The sequence below is a fragment of the Octodon degus genome, unplaced genomic scaffold (assembly GCF_000260255.1).
Source record: "Octodon degus isolate 3935 unplaced genomic scaffold, OctDeg1.0 scaffold00123, whole genome shotgun sequence".
Lineage (NCBI taxonomy): Eukaryota > Metazoa > Chordata > Mammalia > Rodentia > Octodontidae > Octodon > Octodon degus.
The window spans coordinates 7,235,535-7,250,175 of NW_004524699.1; the positions used below are offsets into that span (position 1 = coordinate 7,235,535).

At 51.6% G+C, this 14,641-nt stretch overlaps 2 protein-coding genes across 10 annotated transcripts in view; one reads left to right on the plus strand and one right to left on the minus strand.

Moving 5' to 3' along the window:
• The window catches only part of Ciz1 (CDKN1A interacting zinc finger protein 1), a 21,059-nt gene extending 14,983 nt beyond the window's left edge, over nucleotides 1-6,076 (plus strand). For all 9 annotated transcript variants that reach the window (XM_004640493.2, XM_023700479.1, XM_023700475.1 and 6 more), the window contains 7 exons: nucleotides 294-418; nucleotides 2,520-2,607; nucleotides 2,953-3,066; nucleotides 3,253-3,423; nucleotides 5,044-5,113; nucleotides 5,286-5,407; nucleotides 5,742-6,076. In XM_004640493.2, coding sequence (XP_004640550.2) covers nucleotides 294-418; nucleotides 2,520-2,607; nucleotides 2,953-3,066; nucleotides 3,253-3,423; nucleotides 5,044-5,113; nucleotides 5,286-5,407; nucleotides 5,742-5,969 — 918 coding nt within the window. In that variant the 3' untranslated portion in view covers nucleotides 5,970-6,076. The remainder of the gene's footprint in view (nucleotides 1-293; nucleotides 419-2,519; nucleotides 2,608-2,952; nucleotides 3,067-3,252; nucleotides 3,424-5,043; nucleotides 5,114-5,285; nucleotides 5,408-5,741) is intronic.
• A 1,206-nt stretch (nucleotides 6,077-7,282) lies between these two features.
• CUNH9orf16 (chromosome unknown C9orf16 homolog) lies at nucleotides 7,283-11,194 on the minus strand. The gene is made up of 2 exons (XM_004640494.2): nucleotides 10,993-11,194; nucleotides 7,283-7,743 (listed from the first exon to the last, which is right to left on the minus strand). The coding sequence occupies exons 1-2, from the start codon at nucleotides 11,069-11,071 to the stop codon at nucleotides 7,571-7,573; spliced, it is 252 nt and encodes an 83-aa protein (XP_004640551.1). The 5' UTR covers nucleotides 11,072-11,194; the 3' UTR covers nucleotides 7,283-7,570.
• Nucleotides 11,195-14,641: the final 3,447 nt, after the last annotated feature.

The following is a 14,641-nucleotide window of genomic DNA, read 5'->3' on the forward strand; positions in this document are numbered from 1 at the left end:
GGTGCTGGGGGATTGAACCGCGGTCCCTGATGCTTTTGCTAAGCTTGTTCTAAGTAGGTGCTTTAGACCACTGAGCCATCTCTCCAGCCCTGTTCCTTGTCTTTGAAGTGGTCACAGTCCCTTGGAGGGAGGAGCAGAGCTCTGGCTGGTGTGTATGTCCTGCCTCAGTTTACCAGCATGTTCTGGCCCACACAGGACCTCACAGACATGGCAGTGTGGCTGTGAGGCCCAGGTTGGAGCTGTCCTCTGCAGGGTCTTCCCCCATGCCCACCCCTGGCTTGTTCCCGCCACAGGAGTTCCAGGGCCACATGTCGGAGGCCCAGCACCTGCAGCGGCTCGCGGAGCTCCAGCACACGAACCAAGCGTGCCTCCTGTCCCTGCTCCCCATGCCCCGGGATGCCCTGGAGAGAGATGAGGAGTGAGTGGGGAGCTGCTTTGTGCTGGGGTGGGCAGGCACGCTCAGCTGGTCCTGAATCCACCCTCTGCCCAGGCTGCCTTTGGAGTAAGCCCTGGCCTCCCAGCACCACATGCCATGCCAGCCCCGCTCTCAGGGCAGACTGAGTGCCCCCCCCCCAAAAAAAATTAAGGGCCAGGGAGATAGTTCAATGGCATAAGTGCCTGCTTGGCAAGCACAAGCTCCTGAGTTTGATCCCTGGTACCAAAAGAAAAAAAAAAAGTAAAAAGGAATTACCCCTGGGTTTTATTTATTTATTTATTTATTTTTTGCGGTACCGGGGATTGAACTCAGGGCCTTGAGCTTGCCAGGCAGGCACTTATTCCACTGAACTATCTCCCCGGCCCACCCCTGGGTTTTATACATATTCACTGTATAACATTTTGAAAATATAACACAGTACACAAACACACAAGAAGATAAACATTTTTTTAAAATTTTAAAAATTTATTTATTTATTTATTTATTTGTGTGTGGGGCCAGCTCAGCCCACCAGGGGGCGGGGCTGGCTGGCATGTGGTGCTGGGGGATTGAACCGCGGTCCCTGTGCTTTGCTAAGCTTGTTCTAAGTAGGTGCTTTAGACCACTGAGCCATCTCACCAGCCCCAAGATAAACATTTTTTTAAAAACTATATTTTGGCCTGGTTTCTCCCAGGCCAAAATTTTTTGTTTTGTAATTTTTTTTTTTTTAATTTTTTGGTGAGCCAGGATCACTGCATAGTTCAGGCTGGCCTTGAACTCACTATGTGGCCTGCCACAGTTCCCCAAGTACTGGGCATGTGCCACTATGCCCAGCTTTAGTCTTCTTGAAAGTAAAAATTTGAGTTATGCTGTGAGATTTAGTGAAAGGTAAGCAGCCCTCTCTATATTAGGGTTTCCCTCAGAGCTCCATCTGTGCCTCTAAAACTCCTATAAAGTGGTGTATGCGGTTACTTTGTAGAGAGTTATTTTCACTGGCAGAGAACGCTTTTTTTAAATCTTTTTTTTTTTTTTCCTCTTGGTACTGGGAATCAAACTCAGGACCTTGTGCTTGCTAAGCAGGTGCCTAATCCTGCTGAGCCATCCCTCTGTCCCTGAGAACACTTGTATTTTTTAATTTATTTTTTATTTTTTAGTACTAGGTCTCCAGGGTCTGCTGGGTCTCACTGCATAGATCGGAAGAACACTTTTTTCCTTGTTTTGTTTTGCTGTTTGGTGCAGGGGATGGAAGCCAGGCCTCTCACAGGCCACCCCTGAGCTGCATCCCTGTTTGGAATTCATTCTTTTATATATTTGGCTTTTCTTTAGCAAGCCGCCTACGTTAAGGATACACTCTGGCCTGTTATTACACAACTCCCTTCTCTGACAACTGTTTGCTTTTTAAATTTTGTCTTAAGTTACTGTTCTTGTTACTCAGAAAAAATACCTAAAGCCCAAAGGGGAAAAAGTTTGACTCACAGTTTGTAGAGGGTTCAGTCCGTGGTCGGCTGGCTGCAAGGCAGGGCGGGATGGCAGACAGCATCGCAGAGAAGCAGCTCATGGTGGGCAGAAGGCAGCAAGCAGCGAGGGCCGACCACAGCTCTTTCGCTCCCTTTATGTCCCCCAGGCTATCATAGTGGGAGCAGCCACACCCTTAGCCCTCGTGCCCCTGAGCCCAGCACTGCACCATGATGCAATCCCAGTATCACATGCTCTAGATTCAGCCACCCCTGAAAAAGCCCCATCTAAGACCGCATGAGGCTTTGGGGGACAGTTAGGCACAAGCCATAACAATCTTATTTCTTCTTTTTTTTTGGAGACAGGGTCTTGTTATGTAGTTCAGACTAGGTTTGAAGTCACTGTAAGCTAGATGGCCACAGACTCACAGTGACCCTTCTGCCTGCTTGGGTTATAGGTGGGAGCCACCACCACTCTACTTTTTTTTTTTTTTTGGTGCTGGGCATAGAACCTGGGGCCTCCCGAGTGCTAGGCACATGTTGTGCTGCTCAACTGTGTTACATTTTTGGAGCGATGTGGGGGCGGGGGGCGGCTGTGTTTCCTCCTAGAACAGTGTCACACTGTGCTCATTTTGGTTGTCACCACACAGAGAGCCACCACAGAGGCGCTGGTGCAACACCTGCCAGGTGTACTATGTGGGGGACCTGATCCAGCACCGCAGGACACAGGACCACAAGGTACATTGTCCCGCGGAGGCTCCTGCATGCACCAGGGTTGGGGAGGAGGAGCCAGGACAGAGGAGAAGTAAAGCTCTGTCCTTGTCCATATGTGACTGTCACTCCCAGCTGGGGCACAGCACTTGCCCTTCAGCCACACAGTTCACGGCTCCTTTGGGGGCTCCTCTTTCTTGTCTTGGCATCTCCTGGCCTGCCATGGGGAAGGGCTGTGTTTGCACACGTGCCAGGGCAGAGGCAGATCCAGGCCAGCTGCTGATGGATACACTGGGCCTGCAGGTGGAAGGAGCGGTCTTGCCCACATCCGTGGGTCATACCTGCCATGCACATGGCCTGTCCTTTTTCTAGGCAGCCAAACAGTCCTTGCGACCCTTCTGCACTGTTTGTAGCCGCTACTTCAAGACCCCCCGCAAGTTTGTGGAGCATGTGAAATCCCAGGGGCACAAGGACAAAGCCAAGGAGGTAACCTCAGCTGCCTCGGGACATGGGCCCAGAGGGGTGCAGAGCCGCAGCCAGGGCCACATGGCAGGTTGGGCTTTATTCCAGTCTGACTCATGGTGGCTGCCAAGATACCAGGACTGTCGGGTGTGCAGCATCTGGGCTGCTCACAGCCAACCGAAGTCTTTCCTCACCCACTCCCCTGGGCAGCTCAAGATGCTTGAGAAGGAGATGGCTGGCCAAGACGAGGACCACTTCATCACGGTGGATGCCGTGGGCTGCTTTGAGGGTGATGAAGAAGAGGAGGAAGAGGAGGAAGAGGAAGAGGAAGAGGACAATGAAGGGGAAGAGGTCGAGGTTGAGGAAGAACTGTGCAAACAGGTAGCTGGGGTGGGCTGCAGTGGGCAGGCTGGACAGCCAGCTCAGGGGCGCCGCAGCCCACCCCAGGGGCCGGACCTGGGGTTGGCTTTTGTAACACTTGTGCACAGCACAGTGCTGCTAGCATGAACTACATTGCAGGCGACCATGTGGAAACACAGCAGGGTGACTGTCAAGCCGCAGCTGCAAAGTGAGGGCCTGCAAGCCTGGTAGAGATTTGTCCCGAGGAAGGGAGAGAGCCTCCTGAGGGGAGAGGCACAGAGTGACAGAGTAAGGTGATAGTGGTGATGGTGTTAGCAGCTGACTTTCCTGTTTTTTTTTTTTTTTGAGCATTTTCTATGTTCTAGGCAGGTACCATGTACTGTACTGGCAGATTCTCATTCTAGTGGATGCCAGGAAGAGAGACCCACAGCCAGGCTGGTGCAGACCTGACTCATGGTGGTGCAGGCCTGTAAGTCTAGCACCTGGGAGGCTGAGGCAGGGGGACTGCTGAGTTTGACGCCAGCCTGGGCTACATAGTGAGTTTGAGGCCGGTCTGGACTACATAGTGAGACTTTAAAAAAAAATTGAGGTTCTTGAGTCCACACCTCTAATGGCCCAGCTCCATGTCTCTAAATGAGGAGCAGGTTGGTCTTGGATTCTTTTTTTAAATTTTTTTTTAAAGTTACTCTTTTTTTAAAAAATTTATTTATTTATATTTGTGTGTGTGTATGTGTGTGTGTGTGTGTGTGTCCAGCTCAGCCCACCAGGGGGCGGGGCTGGCTGGCATGTGGTGCTGGGGGATTGAACCGCGGTCCCTGTGCTTAGCTAAGCTTGTTCTAAGTAGGTGCTTTAGACCACTGAGCCATCTCACCAGCCCCAGTCTTGGATTCTTTGTATCTTAACAGATGTATCTTGGAATCTGATCAGGGCCAGGTCGCGGTGCTTGATACAGGGACGTGCGAGGCCCAGCGCTGGGCCCCTGGCCCACAGATATTGCCCACTTACAGTCCACAGTGGTCAGCGGAAGGGCTGGTGAAGGGATGTTATTTCACCCTGTGGCAGGTGGTAGAGGCCACTGGGTATGGTAGGGCTGATAGGCTGGGGATGGTCTCTTCTGCAAGGGGCCTGTGTCCAGCATGTTGGACATAGGGGTCCTTGGTCACCTGAAACCCATGCCAGGACTAAGGTCACAGGAGTACTGGGTGGGAAGTTAGGGAGCTGAGGGCTCCCAGGTGAGCATTTGAACTTTGGCTCGAGCCCACTAGGGTTTACTCCCCGGCGTCTCCACAGACCAGCTGAGCAACCTGGGCAAGTGCATTAGTGTCCCTGTGGCCTCAGTTTTCTTTTGCAAGATGGGTGGAGCCACAGAGTTGCTCTGAGCTGTCACTGAGATGACACACATGCTGAGTTGGGCACACTCGGAGGATTGTGGCCACAGGGAGTTGGAGTTCCCTGGAGGGTGGGATGGGTTGAACAGAGTCTGGAAACATGGAGCAGGAGAAGCACCCCTGGAGGCAACCCCACCCCAAAATCTAGGGGATGGAGTCTGGGGAAGCCAGACCGAGGCCTGAGGCTCTTGGTTGAATTTCTTTAGGTTGTGCTCGCTTCGGCAGCACATATACTAAAATTGAATTTCTTCAGGTGAAGTCCAAAAATGGTGAAAAAGAGGAGGAGAAGGGCTTGGATACCTATAGCCCCAACACTGCGTGTGGTAAGACCTGAGCCCTGAGTCCACCTGTGCGAACAGTGGCCTTGGGCTCAGCCTCCAGGTGACCCCCTCCCCAGCTGGTGCCCTAGAGGGTGGGTGTGGGTAAGGTGGGCCCTAGGGAGGGCAGGATACTGGGCTGGTCCTGGAGATGTGTGTACATGTCCCTGCCCTCTAGGTGTGGACTTCTTGGTGCCTGTGATGGGTTACATCTGCCGCGTCTGCCAAAAGTTCTGCCATAGTAACTCCGGGGGGCGGCTTTCCCACTGCAAGTCTTTGGCCCACTTTGAAAACCTGCAGGTGAGCTGGATCCCCTGCCCTGCCCAGGGACACAGCCTCTGTCTCCACTGGTTACCTGGGCTCTCCTGGCCAGCAGTGGCCACATCCCCTGTGGGTAGCCTGTCCCCAGGCACACACCTGCCACAGGGAGGGAGTCAGAGCTGGGGTGGGATTGGGCTCTTTTGGTCCCTGTTCTAGGGCAAGTGGAGAGTGAGGCCGTTAGCTCCAGAACCTGGCCCAGAAGGGCAGAGCACATCACTCGGGGTCACAGCACACTGGACTGGGGAAGCCACTGCTGGCCAGGAGAGCCCAGGTAAGCAGGAAGTCCTGACCTCAGTGCACCCTCTGTGTCTAGAAATACAAGGCGTCCAAGAGCTCCCGCCCCGCATCCCGGCCAGTGAGTCGCCAGTGCGCCATCAACGCCCGCAACGCGCTGACTGCGCTGTTTACTTCCAGCATGGGCAGTGCTCGGCAGCCTACCCAGTTGAGCCCTCAGGACAAAGCCAAACCCCTCGGCAAGGTGACACCTCGATCCCCTAATCCCCTGCCCCTCCCTCGGCGCTCTAGCCGCCTTAAGACTTGAGGGTGAGAGCACCCTGAGCCCAGCTTGCTGGTGTGGATCTGTTAATGCTGTGTGCAAACACATGTGCTTGGTGTTTGAACTCAAAACTGAATAAAAGGTAGTTGGGATGTGCAGTGTCCACCGGTACTTCTCTCTGGGTGGACAGGCGACAGGACATGCAGGCAGCCCTTTCTTGGCATAATGTTGTGACAGATCTGGAAGGCAAAGATAGGCTTCCTGAGAACTAGGGACTTGGGGATCACCCAGCACTTTGCCTAAGCCTCAGTTACCCTCTTCATGATGTGTGAGGGCTGGGAAACTGCCTCCAAGTAAGTTAAGGTCTTTGTTAACGTTCGCAGTGACCCTCAGAAGTGGTGTGGTTGCTACCCCCAAATTACAGATGGAGAAACTGAGGCCTAGCAAGGTCAAGGGACTTGGCAGAGGTCACAGGGCTGCTGAGTGGCCAGGATGCGGTCCCTGTGCTGGCCTCTGCAGCTGGACCCTGGTGCCATTGAGATACAGGGTGGGGGAACTTGCCACTCAGGCACTTTGGTTCTCAGTTCTCGGTTCACGGGCAGCGTGTAGGCAACAGCAAGATGAATTGGCAACAAATGAGGTCCACTGGCTTGGCTTTGTAGTGCCATTAATTTTACCTTTAGCCACTTAAGAGAGAAACCAGGCCCCCCTAGCTGCTGGCTAGCTTGGAGATGAGAGTGGGAGGGCAGTGCCAAGGTGGCACGGTGTGTCTTGGTGGAAGATCCTAGCACCCAGCAAGGCCCATGCATCCCACAAAGTCCCAAGCATGTCTGAGGAGGCCCCCATCTTATGTCCACACACATGAGGTGACCGAGTGTCCTGGCCCCACATGCTAGTGTGGGAGCCACCAGCGTGATCCATGCCCATAATAGTGACTGTGCTGTTCACCTTCAGCAGCATCAGTGGTCAGCCCCCCATCCTCCCCTCTGCAAGGCGATCGCTTGGGCCCCTAAGTCCCCAGCACCCCTTTCTTCAGTGCTCGAGCCGCCTCGGAACCTGAAAGCAGCAGCTCCTTTTGCCCATCCTGTCTGGGGCCAGGTTTGTGAATGCTGTTAGGAGTCTGTGGAGACTGATGTGGTTGGTGTTTTTACTTAACATTCAACAAAAGAAAAGTTGGTTGGGGGTGCGGTGCCCACCAGCACTTCTGCCTGGTTGTATAGGACAAGGGCCACCCCCAGCTGTCGGCCAGCATTCGGCCTCTCTGGGTACAGCTGGTGCCACCAATGTGTGGTCAGTGCCTGGACGCCTTGACTGCCCTGTTCACCGCCACTGGTCCTAGCACATAGAGGAAAGCGGTGTAGAGGTGTGGGAGACCCGTTTAATGTGGATACTCGATCCTGGACAGAGTGAGGCATACCTGGGAGATGGGCAGACTGGTGGGTGGATGACCAACCCACACCTGGCCCCAGGAAGGACACTGGGTAGTGGGGCTTGCACAGGCAGGCAGACCCACAAGGGGACCAATGGTCAACCCTCAAGAGGATGTGGAGCCAGATGGTGAGTGCTTAGGTAGAGCCTGGCCCAAGGATACAGGGTGCCTGGCCCAAGGATACAGGGTTGGGGCCTGCCCCGAGGGGTCCCATATCCTAGGAGTTGGCATCACCGGTGGCCTCCCCGAGCTGCTGCTGGAACTCAAGGCGTGTCTGCCGGTTGGACTCCAGCAGCTCCTGGAGACGGGCATGGAGGTGGTCGTTCTTCTCCTCCAGGTGGTCCAGGCAAGAGTTGATCTGGTCCAACATGGAGTTGATGGCAGCATATTCTAGAGGAAGGGGATTCAGAGTCAAGTCCTGTCACCTCAGGGTTCACTGATACCCTCACGTCCCTCTGTCCCCGTTGGGCTTCGGTCAAGTTCCTACTCCTTGAGTTTCACTGTCACCATCTGGAAAGTGGGTGGACTTCAAAAGGAAGAAGGCAGGCTGGGGAGACAGTTCAGTGGCATGAATGCCTACCTGGAGACTCATAGTCAAGGACGAACACACAAATAATCACAGCGTTCAGTCCTGATTGAGGGAGGGACCAGGATGGCCAGAGGATCAGAAGAGAGCCTGACCTGGCCTGGGGTACAGGAAAGATATTCCAATGGCGACATCCACATTGAGACTTAAAGAATGAGAGAGTCTGATCCAGGAGGAGGAATGAGAAACACCAGGCTAGCACAAGGCCCTGAGTTTGATGCCCAGTACTAGCAAAACAAAACAAGGAGAAAGGTTTTGAAGAAAAAAATCTTGATGCGCTCTTTCCTAGGGTTGGGGTGGTGGTGGGGCAGCCAGCCAGGGAGCTGCCTGAGGTCTGGTAGATGCCAGGCTTCCTCTGCTTCCTTCAGCAGCTGCGTAGAGGCCATAGCCTATGTTCCCAAGCTGGGCCAGCAAGGCCACTGTTGTGGCAGAGCTCATTCTCCAGCCCTTCCATGGCTCCCTCTGCCTTCAGGATAAAGCACCCAGTGGATTCCCCGAGCCCTGGAGTGGCACCCAGGCCCCGCTCCCTCTCTAGTGCAATCTCCCAAGCCTTTTCTTTTCCTCTTCCACCTGCCAAGCCTATCTTATTTGTTGCCTCTGCCTGGAATGTACTGGCTCCTCCTCCTCGTTCTTTCTCTTGGATCAGACCCACTCACCCGTCAAGTCTCAGTGTGGATGTCGCCACTGGGGTGCTTTCCCTGTATCCCAGGCCTGGTCAGGCTCTCTTCTGATCTCCTGGCCATCCTGGCCCCTCCCTCAAGCAGGACAGCACTGTGATTATTTGTGCGTCCCTCCTTGACTGTGTGTATCCAGGAAACGACTGATCTTGTGATCCTCCTGCTTCAGATGCCCCTGCAGCCTGGACTGCAGATGAGTGTCACGCTGCCTTGGTTTGTTGCTGTCTTCCCATTATCCTCCCAACATAAGCAGTTGTTGACTGACTCAATGAATGAAATTCTCTTGTCCAGCCTCTGCCTGTGCTTTTCTCATCTGTCCATGCAAGCCAGAACGCCTGCCTCAGTGCCAAAGCCCTTTCAGGACCAGCTCACAAAGCCTCTGAGAGGTCCTCCAGGCCTCCAACTGGAATGATTATTTTCTCCTCTACCACCACTCACAGTCTGCCTCTTAGGGCAATATCGTGTCCCTGAAGCCCCAAGGTCTGGGCCTGTGCTCACTGTGGGACCCAGTTCTGGGCCAGCACATGAGTCAGATACATGAGACTACCTGCACGGGACTGGAGGGGAAGTGGCTGATGGTGTGTCTGGGACATGGGTGCGAATGTGAATTCTAGAGGTGGGGCAGCCTTGTCCAGAGATGGTGCCTCTGACTGGCTAGTCCTGAAAGTCTGCTGGCCTCAAACGTCTACCCCCTTGTAGTACAGATGGGGAAACTGAGGCCTAAGGAGGAAGAAACTGCAGGTCTCATGGCTCATTGATGACAGAACCAAGACAGACTTGGGGATTAGTGGCTCTTGAATTTGAGCTCTAGCTCTGTTCCACCCCAGCAAGTTACCATAGCTCCTTAGTGGAAAAGGTTGAGAACTAAGCATTCAAACACATCAAAAATCAGATGGTCTGGCCATAGCAAGTACTCAATAGGTGTTCACTGTGACCAAAATCTTACACCAGGGACACAAACTGGGACAAAGGGCGGGAGAGGCAGGTGTCTCCACACTATTCAGCCCTGGCTTTATCTGTGTCAAAAAGTACTTTCCAGTTCCAAGCCTTTGCATCTGCCAGGGACATCCTCTTCCCCATTGTCTTGGGGAGCTGCCAACTGGGACGTCCACTCTGTGACGAGCTAGGAGGCCCTTCCCGAGGCTCCCATATGGTGTCCAGCAATCATGACACACATCTGGCCTCATTCACCAGCACAGCCCATGCAAACCTAACCTACTCCTTGGCCCCAGTAGATCTTCTACCCCTATCAGAAGCAGATCCTGGCCAGGCAGGTTGACACTCATACACAATCCTGGCTACAAGGGCAACTGAGGCAGGAGGGTCACAAGTTCATGGCTGGTCTGGTCATTGTAGGTATGGAGAAGACAAAGGGGCTGGAGTTGGGTTTGGTGGTACATGCCTGTGAGCCCAGCACTCTGGGCGGCTGAGACAGAAAAACTGGAAATTTGAAAAAAAAAAAAAAAAGTAAAAAAAGTGGATACAGCTATGGATATAGCTGTGTATGAAGGCCCTGGGTTCAATTCCAAGCATCAAAAAATACCAGATCCCAAGCAGACTGTGGGTGATGAAAATGGTCTAAAGCTATGGTGGGCTGCATGCACAACTCTGAATATACTACAAGGCATGGGACCGTATAATTGAAATGGGTAAATTGTAGAGGACGTGACTTACACTCATAAAGCTGTTACCCAAACCCAAAAGCATAGTCTCTCCTTACCCCCACATTTACTAAGTTCTGCTTTCTACCCTGACACCAATTTTACTAAAGAGAAGCCCCATAGTCACTCTAAACACTTAACACGGCACAATGGAATCTGCTAAGCACTTTGCGTTCCATTTTTCCTCCAATCTTATACTACAGGACGCACCAATCACTATTCTTATATTACAGATGGGAAACTGAGGCCCAAGAAGATGATGGGAAGCCGAGAGTTGATGGTCCTCCCGCCCTCCAGCAGTGCCGTGCACGCCACCGGCTGCTCAGTGTGCGGGTCACTAGGAAAGCGGTGCCTGGGGAGCTGACTCAGCAGAGCAGGGAGCCCACAGTCTTCCCTTCTAAGCCAAGCCGCCGCGCTCGATCCCGCCCGCCTTCGGGGAAGGAAGCGGCTGGAGAAAATCCCAAACGGGTGTGCGCCGGTAAACTGCTTCAGTTTCCCCATCTGTAAACAGGAGCTGGCTGTCCACAGTTCTCCCATGCTGCAATTTCTATGGGTGGACCCGTTTTCCAGTGCTCGCCTTACACTGCTGGGACAGTTCCAGGACTACGCGGACCCGCGGGTGAAGGGGCCTCTTCAGTCCCTTCCGAGTCCCCATCCCCACCCCGAGGTCCCCAGGCCAGCAAAGGTGGCTTCTATGCCCCCGAGCTTCCTTCACCTGCTTCCTCGAAACTGCCGTCCTCCCCTTCCGTGGCCGCTTCCACCGGCATGCCCAAGTCCCCGTTGGGGCCCGACATTGCGGGCTTGGGTGCTGCAGGGGCAGCGCAACGATGGGAAGCAGCGACGGTCGCACCGAAAGCCGGCGCTGGGCGGAAGGTGGAAGCTGCTGGTGAACGCCGGGCGGAAGGGTGGACCCTAAGGCTGACTGCAGCCGGGCGGCCCAGGCCACGCCCAGGGGCGGAGTCCAGGGGCTGTAGGTCCGCCCCCGCCCAGGTCCAGGCCAATTCCTGGCCATCTAACTCCGCCCCCCGACTAGGCCCCGCCCACACCTAGCCGACCCGGCTGCCTCCTGCTCACAGTCCCTAGTCCCGATCTTCAGGGGCCGCTGGGCCAGACGGTGCCGGAACAGCCTACCTGGAAGCGGAGGCGCAGGCCTACAGGAAGGACGAACAAGCCCAGGAGAACCCGGCAGAGGGCCCAGGCAGCCAGGGACCCCATAGTCTGTTCTATGCTGTCCTGGTTGCCCCATTACCTGGTTTCCGAGGCCTTCCCTGGCTCGGGTGACTCCCGAACAGAGTGCCCATCCATCCCGAAACCCTGTCTACCTCCTCCGCACCTCTTCCAGTCTCGGCAGAGGCGGTGCCACCCTTACTCAGTCTTGGGCTTCCTTCCCTGATTCCAGCGCTTCCCTTAGTGCTCTCAGAGGCAGCGGTTGCCCACAAGTGAGACTCAGCCCGGACTGGAACTCCAGACAAGAGAAGTAGGGACGGTTCAGTTAGGCAGAGCCCATAGCTGGGTAGGTGCATGAGAGGGGTGCGAGGCTCCCCCAGATCTGGCTCTGCTTAAGTGCCTCTAGGATTGTGTGTCATGGTTTCCATAGGGAAGGGACTGGCAGCCCTCCTGTGGGTGCTGCAGGGCACAGGGGAGGTTGCTGAGCCAGGCAGCATGCTTGGTGTGGCTGGTCATCAGAAGAGCCAGCAGGACAAAGAGGTGTGCTCCTGGCTGAGGGCCCAGCAGAGGGACAGGCATACATCTAGGGCACAGCGGTTCACTGCTTGGGACTCCTGTAGCTGTAGTGGCCTGGAGGCCTTAAGGCTCCAGCAGGGAGCTGGTCTCCATTGGATGCCTGCTGTGCTGTGGTTACGGGCACTGCAAAGATGGATCACTTTGGTATTGAAGGGATCAGTATATCAGCTTTGGAAGTAGAGCCTTGCAATAATCCTCTTGCCTCAGCCTCCCAAGTGCTGGGATTACAGGTGTAAGCCACCACGCCTGGCCTTTTTTCATTTTCTGATGTGCTCTTTGATTTCCTTTTTCAGAGTGACAACATTTTGACTATGTTGTTTCTGCCTATCAGGAGCATGGAAGCTTTTCATCTTTCTTTCCTTCCTTTCTTCCTTCCTTCCTTCCTTCCTTTCTTCCTTCCTTCCTTCCTTCCTTCCTTCTTTCCTTCCTTTCTTTCTTTCCTTTTTCTTTTCAGTCTTTTTGAGACAGGCTCTTGCTATGCAGTTCAGGCTGGCCTTGAGCTCACTTTTTTAAATTAAAATTTTTTTATTTTTATTATTTATTTTTGTTATTTATTTATTTAATGTATTTTTAAATATCTTATTATCTATTTATATTTTTGTTTTTAAATTTTTTAAAAAGAGTAGAAATTAGAATTAAAACAGAAAAATTTACAAGTGATACAGAATTTCACTTAACAAAGTAATATTGACTTCACATTATTTGCTGTAATATGTAGTTTTGTCTTCCAGTTATTCATATTAACTTATATGCATGCAAAATTTGAAGAAGAAAGAAAAAATGAAAGAAATGTCTACAAAATTTAGAAGAGAAAAAATTCAAACAACTGCAAAAAGGAGATGAAACAAATCAGAGCATTGACTGCTTCTTCCCATAGACCAGCAGAAATGCACAGTACAGTTGTCCAAACCGTCCTGCTTGCATACAAATCTCTTGCCCCCACTCCCTCTCCTACGTCTCCTCAACTCAGTAACTCTTTCCTTTTGAGTAAGTTTGCTCCCTTTTCCCAGTATCATACCTTTCAGATTCCATTTTTCTCTTTCAGGTTCTCACTTGAGCTTACTGTGTAGCCCAGGCTGGTCTTGAACTTACAACGATCCTCTTGCCTCAGCCTCCCAAGTGCTGGGATTACAGGTGTAAGCCACCACGCCTGGCTTCTTTTCATTTTCTGATGTGCTCTTTGATTTCCTTTTTCAGAGTGATGTAATTTTCATTTTAGAGGCCTTTACATTCCTTGGTTAGGTTAATTCCTTGGTATTTAAATAAAAAAAATGTATTTAGTACAGGATCTACAGGTCTCATTACACAGATTGGGCTCATAGTGATCCTCTTGTTTTTTGTCTTCCCAAGCACTGGGATTACAGGCATGCACCACCATGCCCAGTCTCAACTGCAGTCTCAGTGGGCCCTGGGGGCCGGGCCAGCACAGCACGCTGAGGACCCAACCTTGGCCCTTGTGCTCTGCCTAGGCAGGTGCTTTAGTCAACTGAGCTGTCTGGCTGGCCCTGGTATTTAATTTTTTGATGCTATTGTGAATTACATTATTTTCTAAATTTTTTTCCATGAGTTTATTATTTGTGTACAGGAACACTGTTGATGTGGGTTGATTTTGTATCCTGCTACATTACTGAATTTGACTATTAATTCTAAGAGGCTTTTGGGGTAGATTTTGGGTCCTATAAGTAGAGGATCATGTCTTCTGCAAATAATGGTGCTTCCTTTCATAAATGTGTCTCTTATTTCTTTTTCTTCCCTGATTGGTCTAGTTAATGTTTTCAGGACTAAGCTGAACAGTGAAAGTGGATATCCTTGTCTTTTCCTAATTTTAGGGAGAAAGCTTTCAGTTTTCCCCTGTTTAATAGGATATGGACAGTAGATTTGCTGTAATGGCTTTTATCAGATTGAGATGAGATCCTTCTACATGACTTTCTGCACTTTTTTTTATTGTGAATGAATGTTGGATATTAAAGCCTTTTTCTCCATCCATTGAGATGATCATGTGACTTTTGTCCTTGCTTCTGTTTATAGGATGAATTACATTTACTGATTTGTATATGTTGAGCCACTCCTTTCAATAGACCAGCAGAAATCAACAGTACGAATATACAAGCTATCATACACACACACACACACACACACACACATATATTCTTGCCTTTTAAAAATATTTATTTATTTATTTATTTGTATTTAGTACAAGGTCTACAGGGTCTCACTACACAGATCGGACTTGTACTGATCCTCCTGTTTTCAGCTTCCCAATGCTGGGATTAGAGGTGCATGTCCCCATGCCCAGTTTCAATTGCTGTCTCAGTGCACCCTGGGGCAGAGCTGGCATGGCATGCTGGGGGATCGAATTCTGACGCCTGCAGCTTCCTAAGCAGGCGCTTTAATCCACTGAGCTATCTGACTGGCCCTAGTCTTTCCTTTCTACAGTATCTATTGCACCTTTCAGATTTTATTTGCTTTTTCAGGTTCTTACACTACTGAGACAATATGATGCTTGCATATGAAGGTCTGATTTAATTTACTTATGAATATGGTCTCCAGTTGTATCCATCTACCTATAAAATCCCCAAGTTTATATTTTATAGCTAAGTACTACTCCATTGTGCAAAAAT